Consider the following 14,209-nt stretch of genomic DNA (forward strand, 5'->3'; position numbering starts at 1 on the left):
GTGGAAATAATGCAGCAACTCTGGATATTCTCAATGTTTCTGCTTCTGCTGTTGGGTCTTTCGATTCTGCACTTTCTGAAACAACTCCAGTTACTCAGAAAATGTCCACCTGGACCTTTACCACTTCCTTTAATTGGAATCAGCTGGCAGACTGGTTTCAGACTAACTCCTAAACTTCTAATTCAGGTATTTTTTTTTCACTGTGTATTTTGTTTCTTGGTTATGAAGCCTGCTTATTTATTTATTTATTTATACTTATTTTATTTATTAAGTTATTGAAGAAAACTGCAGTCTGGTTTGGTATTTTTTTTTCACTGTGTATTTTGTTTTTTGATTATGAAGCTTGCTTATTTATTTATTTATACTTATTTTATTTATTAAGTTATTGAAGAGAACTGCAGTCTGGTTTTAGACTTACTCCTGAACTTCTAATTCAGGCATTTTTTTTCACTGTGTATTTTGTTTTTTGATTATGAAGCTTTCTTATTTATTTCTACTTATTTTATTTATTAAGTTATTGAAGAGAACTGCAGTCTGGTTTTAGACTTACTCCTGAACTTCTAATTCAGGTATTTTTTTTTTCACTGTGTATTTTGTTTCTTGATTATGAAGCTTGCTTGCTTGCTTATTTATCTATCTATCTATCTATCTATCTATCTATCTATCTATCTATCTATCTATCTATCTATCTATCTATAAACTTATTTTATTTATTAAGTTATTGAAGAAAACTGCAGTCTGGTTTGGTATTTTTTTTTCACTGTGTATTTTGTTTTTTGATTATGAAGCTTGCTTATTTATTTATTTATACTTATTTTATTTATTAAGTTATTGAAGAGAACTGCAGTCTGGTTTTAGACTTACTCCTGAACTTCTAATTCAGGCATTTTTTTTCACTGTGTATTTTGTTTTTTGATTATGAAGCTTTCTTATTTATTTCTACTTATTTTATTTATTAAGTTATTGAAGAGAACTGCAGTCTGGTTTTAGACTTACTCCTGAACTTCTAATTCAGGTATTTTTTTTTTCACTGTGTATTTTGTTTCTTGATTATGAAGCTTGCTTGCTTGCTTATTTATCTATCTATCTATCTATCTATCTATCTATCTATCTATCTATCTATCTATCTATCTATCTATCTATCTATTTAAACTTATTTTATTTATTAAGCTTATTGAAGAGAACTGCAGTCATTTGACTTCTGAGCCAGTGATGGAGAAGGATGTTGGGTCTGTAAAGCCTGAAGAATGAACGCCTAATATTTAGAGGATTGAGAATTTGTTTAGTGGAGAAATGGATAATGATATCTGTAGTCCTCATTTAGTGATCACCGGTGGGACTGGACACTGAGTCAACTGGTGACTGTTCTTATGGACCAGAGGTCTGTATTGCCAAGGTTGAGAAACACTACTTTAGGGCACGGGTCTTCAAACTTGGCTCTTTTATGACTTGTGGACTTCAACTCCCAGAATTCCTCAGCCAGAATTCTGGGAGTTGAAGTCCACAAGTCATAAAAGGGCCAAGTGTGAAGACCCCTGTTATGGACTTACTTCAGATTTCTCTTGCATAAATGCAAGGATCAGTCATAAAGTCATGGGTGTCTTAACCTGGGAACTGTTAAATGAAGCAATCTCTATATGAGATCCATCTTTATATAACAACAACAACAATAAAGTTGGAAGGGACCTTAGAAGTCATCTAGTCCAACCCCCTGCTCAGGCAGGAAACCCTATACCATTTCGGACAAATGGCTGTCCAGTCTCTTCTTAAAAACTTCCAGTGTTGGAGCATTCACCACTTCTGGAGGCAGGTTGTTCCACTGGTTAATTGTTCTAACTGTCAGGAAGTTTCTCCTTAGTTCTAGGTTGCTTCTCTCCTTGATCAGTTTCCATCCGTTGCTTCTTGTCCTGCCTTCAGGTGCTTTGGAGAATAGCTTGACTTCCTCTTCTTTGTGGCAGCCCCTGAGATACTGGAACACTGCTATCATGTCCCCCCTTGTCCTTCTCTTCGTTAAACTAGACATACCCAATTCTAGCAACCGTTCCTTATATGTTTTAGCCTCCAGTCCCCTCATCATCTTTGTTGCTCTTCTCTGCACTCTTTCTAGAGTCTCAACATCTTTTTTACATCGTGGTGACCAAAACTGGATGCCGTATTCCAAGTGTGGCCTTACCAAGGCATTGAAGAGTGGTATTAACACTTCACGTGATCTTGATTCTATCCCTCTGTTAATGTGATCAGGAAAACTGCTGATTTTACAAGCTGTCTGCCTCTGGGAAGAAATCTTGCTGTGTGTTCAAAAGGAAGCTATTGTTTTTTATCCAATATTCATCCATTCATCCATCCATCCCTCCCTCCCTCCCTCCCTCCATCCATCCATCGTGTTTATATAGCAATATGGAAAGAAGTCTCTTCTCTTTATTTACAACTCCAACAATAAGCTTTTGTTTTATTATGCAGGTAGTCTTCAACTTATAACTATTCGTTTAGTAATTGTTCAAAGTTACAACGGTGCTGAAAAAATGGTCTTATGACCGTTTTTCACACTTTTCACCATTGAAGCCTCCCCTTGGTCATGTGATACAAAATTCACAGGCTTGGCAACTGGCTGGTATTTGAGATGTTTGTAGTGTCATGTGATCTGGCAAGCAGGATCGGGGGGGGGGGAGCCAGATTCACTTAACAACCGCATCACTAATTTAACAACTGCAGTGATTCATTTAACACAGTGTTTCTCAACCTTGACAATTTTAAGGCATGTGGACTTCAACTCCCAGAATTCCACAGCCAGCAATGCTGGCTGTGGAATTCTGGGAGTTGAAGTCCACATGCCTTAAAATTGTCAAGGTTGAGAAACACTGATTTAACACCTGGGGCAAGAAAGGTTGAAAAGTCCCTTAACCCCCATCTCACATAGCAACAGAAATGTGGGGCTCAATTGGGATTGTAACTCGAGGAATTGGAATTAGAATGACTCCAGCATATACAAACGTTGTGTGACAAGAGTATTCCCAGGCTATGCAGCTCCAACCCAGCTTGTCAAGAATCCAGTGTGCATCCCAAAGAGGCCAACTTAGAGAGTAGACGACACCAAGCTGGCAGGAATAGCCAACCCTCCAGAAGACAGGCTTAAGATACAGGAGGATCTGGACAGACTTGAACACTGGGCGCTATCTAACAAAATGAAATTCAATGGTGAAAAAAGCAAGGTTCTACATTTAGGCAAGAAAAACCAAATGCACAGGTATAGTATAGGGGGTACCTTGCTCAATAGTAGCAACTGTGAGAGGGACCTCAGAGCCCTAGTGGACAATCACTTAGATATGAGCCAGCCGTGTGCTGCAGCTGCCAAAAAGGCCGACACAGTCTTAGGCCGCATTAACAGAGGGATAGAATCAAGATTGCGTGAAATGTTAATACCACTTTACAAGGCCTTGGTAAGGCCACACTTGGAATATTGCATCCAGTTTTGGTCACCACGATGTAAAAAGGATGTTGAGACTCTAGAAAGAGTACAAAGAAAAGCAATAAAGATGATTAGGGGACTGGAGGCTAAAACATATAAGGGACGGTTGCTGGAATTGGGTATGTCTAGTTTAACGAAGAGAAGGATGAGGGGGGACATGACAGCAATGTTCCAATATCTCGGGGGCTGCCACAAAGAAGAGGGAGTCAAGCTATTTTCCAAGGCTCCTGAAGGCAGGACAAGAAGCAACGGATGGAAACTAATCAAGGAGAGAAGCAACCTGGAACTAAGGAGAAACTTCCCAACAGTTAGAACAATTAACAAATGGAACAACCTGCCTCCAGAAGCAGTGAATGCTCCAACAGTGGAAGTTTTAAAGAAGAGACTGGACAGCCATTTGTCCGAAATGGTGTAGGGATTCCTGCCTGAGCAAGGGGTTGGACTCGATGACCTCCAAGGTCCCTTCCACCACCACCATCATCATCATCATCATCATCATCATCATCATCATCATCATCATCATCATCATCATCATCATTATGGATCATCGCACAGTCAGCCAGATATTCAGACTGGATTTGGCATTTTGTCTACCTATCGAGTCCTTACCAAGGATCAAGGATGGGCAGATGTGAATGTTTGATGGTATTACAGATCTCGTTGCAGGATGGAAGCAGTTCCTAGTAAGGCCGCCTTTTGCAATTGACTAATGGCAAATTTGTCAGTGCCAATGATGGTGTTCAAGTGGTTCTCCAGTTGTTTTGGGATTGCACCCAAGGTGCCTATGACTATTGGTACTACCCTTGCTTGCTTTTGCCACCGTCTTTCTATTTCTATTTGTAGGTCTTTGTATTTTGTTATCTTCTCCAGTTCTTTCTCGTCTATTTTATTATTATTATCATCATCATCATCATCATCACCATCATCTCTTGGCACAAACTACAGAGTCTCCCATGTTGGCTGACTTCAAATTGGGCTGCAGGGAAGCTTCTTCCAAGCCATTTGAAAGTAGCCAGTGGTATGGAAAAGCTTATTTCAGACTGCTGGGCTCTCCATATTGCCTCCATGGTGATGGGTGAATAACAGAGGCCAGCAGCAAGAAGAGATCAAAACCTCATGTTTCTGGATCCTGCAGAAGAAGATTGAGGACAGTCATTACCTAGAGTGGAATCTAAAGCTTCTCCTTCTCTGAAGGTTCCAGTTTGGAGCTCTCTTGGCTCATGTAGACAATCACTTAAATATGAGCCAGCCGTGTGCGGCAGCTGCCAAAAAGGCCAACACAGTACTAGGCTGCATTAACAGAGGGATAGAATCAAGATCACGCGAAGTATTAATACCACTCTTCAATGCCTTGGTAATGCCACACTTGGAATACTGCATCCAGTTTTGGTCACCACGATGTAAAAAAGATGTTGAGACTCTAGAAAGAGTACAGAGAAGAGCAACAAAGATGATTAGGGGACTGGAGGCTAAACATATAAGGAACGGTTGCTAGAATTGGGTATGTCTAGTTTAACGAAGAGAAGGACAAGGGGGGACATGATAGCAGTATTCCAATATCTCAGGGGCTGCCATAAAGAAGAGGGAATTGAGCTATTTTCCAAAGCACCTGAAGGCAGGACAAGAAGCAACGGGTGGAAACTAATCAAGGAGAGACGCAACCTAGAACTAAGGAGAAACTTCCTGACAGTGAGAACAATTAATCAGTGGAACAGCCTGCCTCCAGAAGCAGTAAATGCTCCAACACTGGAAGTTTTTAAGAAGGGACTGGACAGCCATTTGTCCGAAATGGTGTAGGGTTTCCTGCCCGAGCAGGGGGTTGGACTAGATGACCTCCAAGGTACCTTCCAACTTTACTACTATTATTATTATTATTATGTTGAAGGATGACTGGAGGTTTTTAAGAAGAGATTGGGCATCCACTTGTCTGAAATGGTGGAAGGTCTCCTGCTTGAGCAGGAGGTTAGACTAGAAGACCTCCAAGGTTCCTTCCAACTCTCTTATTCTGTTCTTTTCTGAAGACTTCCAAATGATCAGCTTCAGCATAGGCTAGGGGTCTTCAAACTTGGCCCTTTTATGACTGGTGGACTTCAACTCCCAGAATTCCTCAGCCAGGCACGCGTGCCTGGCTGAGGAATTCTGGGAGTTGAAGTCCACCAGTCATAAAAGGGCCAAGTTTGAAGACCCCCTGGCATAGGCTGTCTTGAAATCGCTTGACCTGGTAGCTTTTTAGTGTGGAGTAGGAGACAAGGCTAGGATGAGACTTTTCCTGTAGAACTTGTCCAAAGCAATTCATTTTTTTTTTTCTGGCAGCCCAGAGAGCTGGATTGAAGCAAACTGGGTGACTTTGCCCAGTTCAGTCCCAGAAAATGGACGGCAACGATCTGGTGGAGCAATTTAGTCCTTTCCAGCAATGAGACAGAAAGGGATGGGTGGAAAACAACAACAAACAACAACAACAACAACAACAGGGAGGTAAAGGAAAGTGAGAGGGGTATGCAGCAGGAACCTTGGCTGAAAAACAAAGCTAGGAGGAGGGACAGGCTGATGATTGTGATTGTGAGTCAAATACGGAATGATGATTGTGAGTCAAATACGGAAAGGGAATAGCAGCTTTTCGAAATGACGATCATGGTTTGTTGGTGATGATGGTGATGATAATTTTTACACCCTACTTGCTGTGAAAGAAGGAACCGAATGGAGCTAGCCCTCAACAACCATTTGTTTAGTGACTTATTATGACTGTTTTTCACACTTAACGACTGTTGCAGCATCCCCTTAGTCACATGATCAAAATTCAGACGCTTAGCAACTGGCAGGTATTTACGATGGTTACAGTGTCCGGGACGTTGTGATCCCGTTTTGTGATCTTCTGACGAACAAAACGAAGAGCTCACATTGACTTAAAGATCGTGCTCCTAACTTAACAATTGCAGTCATTCTCTTAGCAACCGTGGCAGGAAAGGTCGCAAAATGGGGCAAAATTCACTTAACAACTGTCTCGCGTAGCCGCAGAGATTTGGGGCTGATTTGTGGTTGTCAAGTTGCCTTCTTCATCCAAATGTGCCGATTCTTCCTCTTCTTTTTTTGTTTTCCTAACGGCAGCTTGCAAAACGTTATGGAAATATTTACACATTACTGGTGTGGAATTTACCCATAATAGTACTGTCAGGCTACAAATTTGTAAAACATGGATTGGTCAGCCATTCTGAAGACCTCTCTGAGCGAGTAGAGACCCCCTTTTTAAGGGCTGTATCCAAAGGAAAGGGTAAGTTGTGAAATGTACTTTTCCTGTCTTATGCAGAGAAGGTTGCTGGATTCCACTTGAAACAGGCAGAATAAACTCAATGGATAAGTCAGACAAATGACTTTATTCCAGGTATCCTCAAGACATTAACTCACAGTTCTTGTAGAAGTTCTTCCAGAATGTAGATTATAATCTGGACTCATCTCATAGGTAAAAGAATAATGGATTTCACCATTCTACGTAAATGTTACATGCTGCTATGGAGCTCCTAGCCTAGCCTCGTGGCTAGGATTCCAGGAGAGAGATAATAAAACCTGGCACGTAAAAGGATATCTGGTAATAAACCACAAGACCCTCCCAGTGGCCAATTAGAACAGAGATATAACCATGTAACAACTAAAACTACATTTCCCAGAAGGCTACCCTTAAGGGGGCTTTAACCCTTAAAATGCTACTTGCTTTACACACAATTTCCTAAGCTAGCTGTACACTCTGACCAGATGGCTACATACTGGTCCAGCACAATTCTTCTTTTCCTTTCGTTTACTTACTAAAGGATATATGCCAGGGGTGTCAAACTCCCCACTTCACGTGACGTGTTGCGACGTATCGCAACTTTTTCCCTGTTGCCGGAGCTGGGGTAGGCGCGGTTTCGGCATGACACATCCGTACCGTGGGCCAGCAGTTCGACACCCCTGATAGATGCCATTCAGCCAGGAAGGCTCAAAGAGGCTTTCAAAACAACAACTGTTTTTTTTAAAAAGAGAAAGAAATGAGCAACAAAGATGATTAGGGGGCTGGAGGCTAAAACATATAAAGAACAGTTGCATGAATTGGTTATGTTTGGTTTAATGAAGAGAAGGACAAGGGGTGACATGATAGCAGTCTTCCAATATCTCAGGGGCTGCCCCAAAGAAGAGGGAGTCAAGCTCTTCTCCAAAGCACCAGAAGGCAGGACAAGAAGCAATGGATGGAAACTAACCAAGGAGAGAAGCAATCTAGAACTGAGGAGAATTTTCCTGACAGCTAGAACAATTAACAGTGGAACAATCTGCCTCTAGAAGCTGTGAATACTCCAACATTGGAGGTTTTAAGAAGAGATTGGAAAAGCCTTTTGTCTGAAATAGTACAGTATAGGGTTTCCTGCCTGAGCAGGGGGTTGGACTAGAAGACCAACTGTTCCTTCCAACTGTGTTATTTCATTTTGCTCTGAAACTTCAGGACAGAAAACATAATAAGCCCATAGTGGAACCCTATCTCACTCTCAGCAGTGCCTTGAGAAACAGCCCCAGCTTCCAAATATGTTAAATATTTATATCTGAGAGTTTATGCCTTAAAAATTAGCTATGATTTTTGACCTGGGCCCTGTCTCAGACAACCAAGCTGAAGTGAAAGATCCAGTTTTAACATTTTGTGTTAAAAGGATATCTTTCCTTAAGCGTTGTGTTTCATTCTGCAGCACTCTTCATTCTTGCGAGAGTATACCAGTATGATTTGCTGAATGTGGCCTCTTCTAAGCCGATAATTCCAATAAAGGAGACTATTTGTAGCTTAGGGTTGAAATGACGGGTCCTTGGTCCTCTCTGAGCTTGACTGTGCAGCCACGTGTGTTTAAACAGAGAGCACACCCCACTCCCTACCAGCACTGATGATGTTACCTAGTTTGAGTAATGAAACGTCTGCAAGAAAACAGCCAAGCTCAGAGAGCACCAAGGACCCCCTCAAGCCTATGATTTAATACCTTTGGAACATCTCCTTTTGTGGGTAACAATTTCTCACTTATTTCTGTTTGATTCAGGTATCATTCTTTCCAACGGCCACACCTGGAAGCAACAGAGGCAATTCAGCATACTTACCATGCGTAAACTTGGACTGGGGAGGACAGGCATAGAGAGTCAAATACAAGAAGAAGCCAGTCGGCTAGTGGAGACCTTCGCTTACGCAAACGGTAGGCGAGACCAGCGAAAGCTGACAGCACTAGAGCCAGCTTGCCCAAACCTTTACAAGTAGTCCCTGGCTTATGATCATAACTGAGCCCGTAATTCTGGTCATAAGATGTGATAGTCATTCAGCCGGTTACCACATGACTTGCACTTGACTTTTACAACCCATTTTTGTGTCGGGCATTAAGCAAACGCATTGGTTGTAAAGTGTATGCCGCGGTTATTAAGCAAATCCATTGTTTGCAATGGGGCTTTTTTTTTTTTGCCAGAAACCAGAAGCACCCATAGTCCTCGACTTACAACTATTTGCTTAGTGACCGTTTGAAGTTACAACGGCACTGAAAAAAAGGGACTTAACGAGCAGTTGTCTGAAATGGTATAGGGCAGTGATGGCGAACCTTTTAGAGACTGAGTGCCCAAACTGCAACCCAAACCCCACTTATGCATCGTCGGATGCTGGGTGGGCGTGGCCCATTAGGTGGGTGTGGCCCATTGGGTGGGCGTGGCCCATTGGGTGGGCATGGCTGCAGTAGTAACGGCAGACTGGGTGGGACTAAAAAGTTCAATCAATCAATTCCAACTTTGCAAGAACTTTTTTTTCTGCAAGAAGTTGAAATTGACTGATTGAACCTTTTTTTTTTGCACACGGCAGTGGAGGCCCAAAGCGAAAAGGTTTTATAAAACCCAGCTGAAGGCCTAGGACTGGGGCGACGGCACGTGTGCCCACAGAGAGGGCTCTGAGTGCCGCCTCTGGCACCCGTGCCATAGGTTTGCCACCACTGTTATAGGGTTTCCTGCCTGAGCAGGGGGTTGGACTAGAAGATCTCCAAGGTCTCTTCCAGCTCTGTTATTCTGTGTTCTTAGCTGTAGCATCCCCAGGGTCACGGGATCAAAATTTGGGCGTTTGGCAACTGGCATGCATTTATGACCGTTGCACTGTCTGCGGGTCCCTTGATCGCCATTTGTAACCTTCCCAGCCAGGCTTCCAATACGTCAAGTCAATGGGGGAAGTTGCATTTGCTTAATGACCGCGTGATTCACTTAACAACTGCAGTGTTTCGCTTAACAACTGTGGTTGAAAAAAAGATCATAAACGAGATGCAACTCACTTAACAATTTAGCAGTGGAAATTAGGGGCTCAATTAGGATCGTAAATCAAGGATACCTGGAAATGCTGGTTTCCAGCAAAATGTCATCAATTGCAGCCTCACGACCACTTTGGCACTGGCTGGTTGCTGAGTGCCAAAAATGCGGACGTGTGATGGTGGCAGTGTATGTGCAGCTATCAGAACTTCTGATCCAGCTCATAAGCATGTTTTTAGGCGTCCGTTGTAATTTTAACCAGTTGTTAAGTAACTATAAGCAGGGTTTTTTTCCTCATAGAACGCCCAGAACGGAGTTCCGGCACCTTTTTTTGATGGAACCTTGTAGGGTAGGCAAGGCGGGTTGTATGATGTGTGTGAGTTCCGGCACCTTTTTTTTTTTTTTTTTAGAAAAAAAACACTGACTATAAGTCAGGGACTACCTATATTTTATTTCTACAAGCAACAGAATGAAATACTTCTATTATTATGTATTACATTCATTTGACAATCAGTCTCTTCATATTCCGACACCTGGCACCCAAACCACAACACAACACACAGTTGACCGCCATGCAAAAACTAACCCTACCATACACAAAAGGGGTGTCAGAAATGACAGCCAGAATTCTCCAACCCAATGTAATCTACAAATCAACTGTAGTAGTAGTAGTAGTAATAGTAGTAGTAGTAGTAGAAGTAGTAGTAGTGATGATGATGATGATGAAGGGATCTTGTAGGTCATCTAGTCTAACCCCCTGCTCAGGAGGGAAACCCTATACCATTTCAGACAAATGGCTGTCCAGTCTCTTCTTAAAAACTTCCAGTGTTGGAGCATTCACCGCTTCTGGAGGCAGGTTGTTCCACTGGTTAATTGTTCTCACTGTCAGGAAGTTTCTCCTTAGTTCTAGGTTGCTTCTCTCCTTGGTTAGTTTCCATCCGTTACTTCTTGTCCTGCCTTCAGGCGCTTTGGAGAAGAGCTTGACTCCCTCTTCTTTGCGGCAGGCCCTGAGATATTGGAACTCTGCTATCCTGTCCCCCCTCATCCTTCTCTTCATTAAACTAGACATGCCCAATTCCATCAACCGTTCCTTATATGTTTTATATGTTCCAGTCCCCTAATCATCTTTGTTGCTCTTCTCTGTACTCTTTCTAGAGTCGCAATGTCTTTTTTACATCGTGGTGACCAAAACTGGATGCAGTATTCAAGTGTGGCCTTACCAAGGCATTGTAAAGTGATATTAACACTTCACGTGATCTTAATTCTAGCCCTCTATTAATGCAGCCTAGCACTGTGTTGGATTTTTTGGCAGCTGCAGCACACGGCTGGCTCATATTTAAGGGATTGTCCACTAGGACTCCAAGATCCCTGTCACAGTTGCTACTATTGAGCAAGGTACTACCTATACTATACTGTATGTTTGGTTTTTCTTGCTTATATTTAGAACCTTTTTTCACCTTTGAATTTCATTTTATTAGATAGTGCCCAATGTTCAAGTCTGTCAAGTCTGTATCTTAATCCTATCTTCTGGAGTGTTGGCTATTCCTGCCAGCTTGATGTCATCTGCAAATTTGATGAGTTCTCCATCTATCCCCTCATCCAAATCATCGATGAATATGTTGAAGAGCACTGGGCCCAGAACAGAGCCCTGGGGCACCCCACTACACACTTCCCTCCATGTAGATGCAGTTCCCTTGAGGACCACTCGTTGAGTACTGCGGGTCAGCCAGCTATGAATCCATCTGGTGGTGATGCTGTCCAACTCAGATTTTTCTATCTTATCAAGTACTAGGTTGCGATCTACTTTATCAAATGTCTTACTGAAGTCCAAATAAGTTATATCCACATCATTCCTCTGGTCCACTATTTTTGTCACCTGGTCAAAGAATGCAATAAGATTTGTCTGGCATGATTTGTTTTTGACAAACTCATGTTGGCTTTTGGTAATGACTTTGTTTGCTTCTAGGTGTTCGCTGATTCGTTGCTTGGTTATCTTTTCCAAGATCTTCCCAGGTATGGAGGTCAGGCTGATAGGTCTGTAGTTTCCTGGATCCATTTTTTTTCCTTTTTTGAAGATGGGAACTACATCAGCTCTTTTCCAGTCCTCTGGAAGTTCCCCAGTGCTCCTGGATCTTTGAAAGATATAGTTCAGTGGTTTTGAGATCACACCTGCCAGTTCCTTCAGAACCTTGGGGTGTAGTCCATCGAGTCCTGGGGTGGACAGATGCTCACTTACCATTTTTTGCCTATCTTAACTTGTGTTTCTAATCTGTTTTTTACGGTACTGTTTGTGATAGGTTGGACTGTTTATTCCCTTTTTGTAAATACGGATGCAAAAAAATGAGTTGAGTAGTTCTGCTTTCTCCCTGTTGCTTGTTGCCTTCTTGTCACTTTCCCCCACTAATGGACAATCTTTTCTTTAACTTTTTTCTTGTTTTTTACATGTTGAAAGAAGCTTTTTTTTGTTATATATTGACTTTTGTTGCAAGCCTTAGTTCATTTGGAGCCTTAGCTTTCCTCACTTCATCTTTGCAGACTCGGGTTATTTGCTGATATTCTGCCTTAGTTATGCGCCCCTCTTTCCACTTTTTATACTTGTCCTTTTTGTCTTTGTCTTTCAATTTGTCATTATCATTATGATTGGCACCGCTCTATGTGGAGCTAACATCATGTCAATTAAAAACCAGTATCCACAAGCACTGGCTAGCAGTCAAACGCCATGATCCCAAATCTTTAATTGCGGCCCACAATGACACCAAATAACACCAGTTTGATTGGAGCCACACAAAAATCATTGGCTACGTGACCAACCGCCACGCTCGTGAGTTCGTCGAAGCTGGGCACTCCACAAGCAATTCCATCCACAGACACATCAAACCTACAGCCAGCCTACGAACCCCTCATGATCCAAACCAACCGCACAGCCAACCAGAGACAGTACTGACCCACAACCATCCCGCGCCAGCCCCCCATCCTCCTCCCACCAGAAGTTCACCTAACCTCCCCATCACAAGACCCATCACTGGCCTCTCAGTGATGACTCACCCCTCACACCCTCCAACAAGCCTTATCTGAAGCAACCTCCCTATTACAAGGCCCATCCCAAGCCTCCCTCTGATGACTCATCACAAAACCCTCACTCGACACACCCACACCTGAAGCCCTTATAGACAGAAGAGCACTGACACAAACATCCCCCTAAATGTCACTGAAGATGTTATTTAGCCTGGTAACGAAAGGTTCGCAAACCAACCCACAAGCTCGGAGAATGAAACTTCACCCTCTGTTTCTTAATTTTCAGGTCAACCCTTGGATCCTTTGTTGCCAGTCACCAATGCTTTGTTCAATTTGATAGCTGTCTTGGTATTTGGGTACCGATTCTCTCTTGAAGATGAAAACTTCCGGAAACTAATAGGAGGCCTACGTTTTAGCTCAAAATTTATAGGTAGCTTTTTTCATGTGGTGAGTAAACTTTTATTTTCTTACTAAATATGATTCAGATCATCTAAAACCCTGTATTATGGTGGCCTAAAAACCTATGCAGGTGATCTTCAACTTATGAACACAGTTGTGCCCAAAATTTCTGTTGTTAAACAAGATAGCAATTAACTGAGCCTTGCCCCAATTTTACAATCTTTCTGGCCACAATCGATAAGTGAATCACTGCAGGTTGTTAAATTGGTAATTGTTGTTGTTAGTTGTAAAGTCGTTAGTTGTAAAGTCGTTGACCCCATGGACAACGTTCTTCCAGGCCTTCCTGTCCTCTACCATCTTTTGGAGTCCATTTAAGCTCACGCCTACTGCTTCAGTGACTCCATCCAGCCACCTCATTCTCTGTGGCCCTGTTCTTCTATTGCCCTCCATCTTTCCCAGCATTAGGCTCTTCTCCAGTGAGTCCTTCCTTCTCATTAGGTAGCCAAAGTATTTGAGTTTCAACTTCAGGATCTGGCCTTCTAAGGAGCAGTCTTCTCCAGCACCATAGTTCAAAGGCCTCAATGCTTCCCCCGTGCTAGTCAGAAGATCATAACACGTGATTCAGATGACCCTGGGACACTGCAACCGTCATCAATATGAAACCAGTGGCCAAGCATCTGAATTCTGATCACGTGACCACGGGGATGGTGCAATGCTTGTAAGTGTGAAAAATGGCCACCAGTCACTGTTTTTCAGTGCCATTGTAACTTCGAACAGTCACTAAACAATCAAAGAACCCCACGCCCTCCTGGAGGAGGGGCCTGTAGCAGCTTCCAAAGGCGGTCAAAACAGGCAAAATGGGGAATGGATGGTCTAAGACAGGGGTCTCCAACCTTGGCTATTTTAAGACTTGTGGACTTCAGCTCCCAGAATTCCTCAGCCTCGTGGGAGTTGAAGTCCATAAGTCTTATAGTTGCCAAGGTTGGAGACTCCTGATCTAAGATCTATCCCTTTGTAGGGGCAAGATTCCCCTGTGCAAAAAGAAGTAGGGATTGG

General features: G+C 42.6%; 1 protein-coding gene across 1 annotated transcript in view; it reads left to right on the forward strand.

Moving 5' to 3' along the window:
* Positions 1-14,209, forward strand: part of LOC120309529 (cytochrome P450 2A5-like) — a 30,222-nt gene continuing 16,013 nt past the window's right edge. Inside the window, exons 1-4 of the mRNA XM_039346852.1 lie at positions 1-186; positions 6,572-6,734; positions 8,512-8,661; positions 13,041-13,201. Coding sequence (XP_039202786.1) covers positions 10-186; positions 6,572-6,734; positions 8,512-8,661; positions 13,041-13,201 — 651 coding nt within the window. The 5' untranslated portion in view covers positions 1-9. The remainder of the gene's footprint in view (positions 187-6,571; positions 6,735-8,511; positions 8,662-13,040; positions 13,202-14,209) is intronic.

This window comes from Crotalus tigris, unplaced genomic scaffold (assembly GCF_016545835.1).
Source record: "Crotalus tigris isolate CLP2741 ecotype Arizona unplaced genomic scaffold, ASM1654583v1 scf7180000017552.641344, whole genome shotgun sequence".
In the NCBI taxonomy this organism is placed as follows: Eukaryota; Metazoa; Chordata; class Lepidosauria; order Squamata; family Viperidae; genus Crotalus; species Crotalus tigris.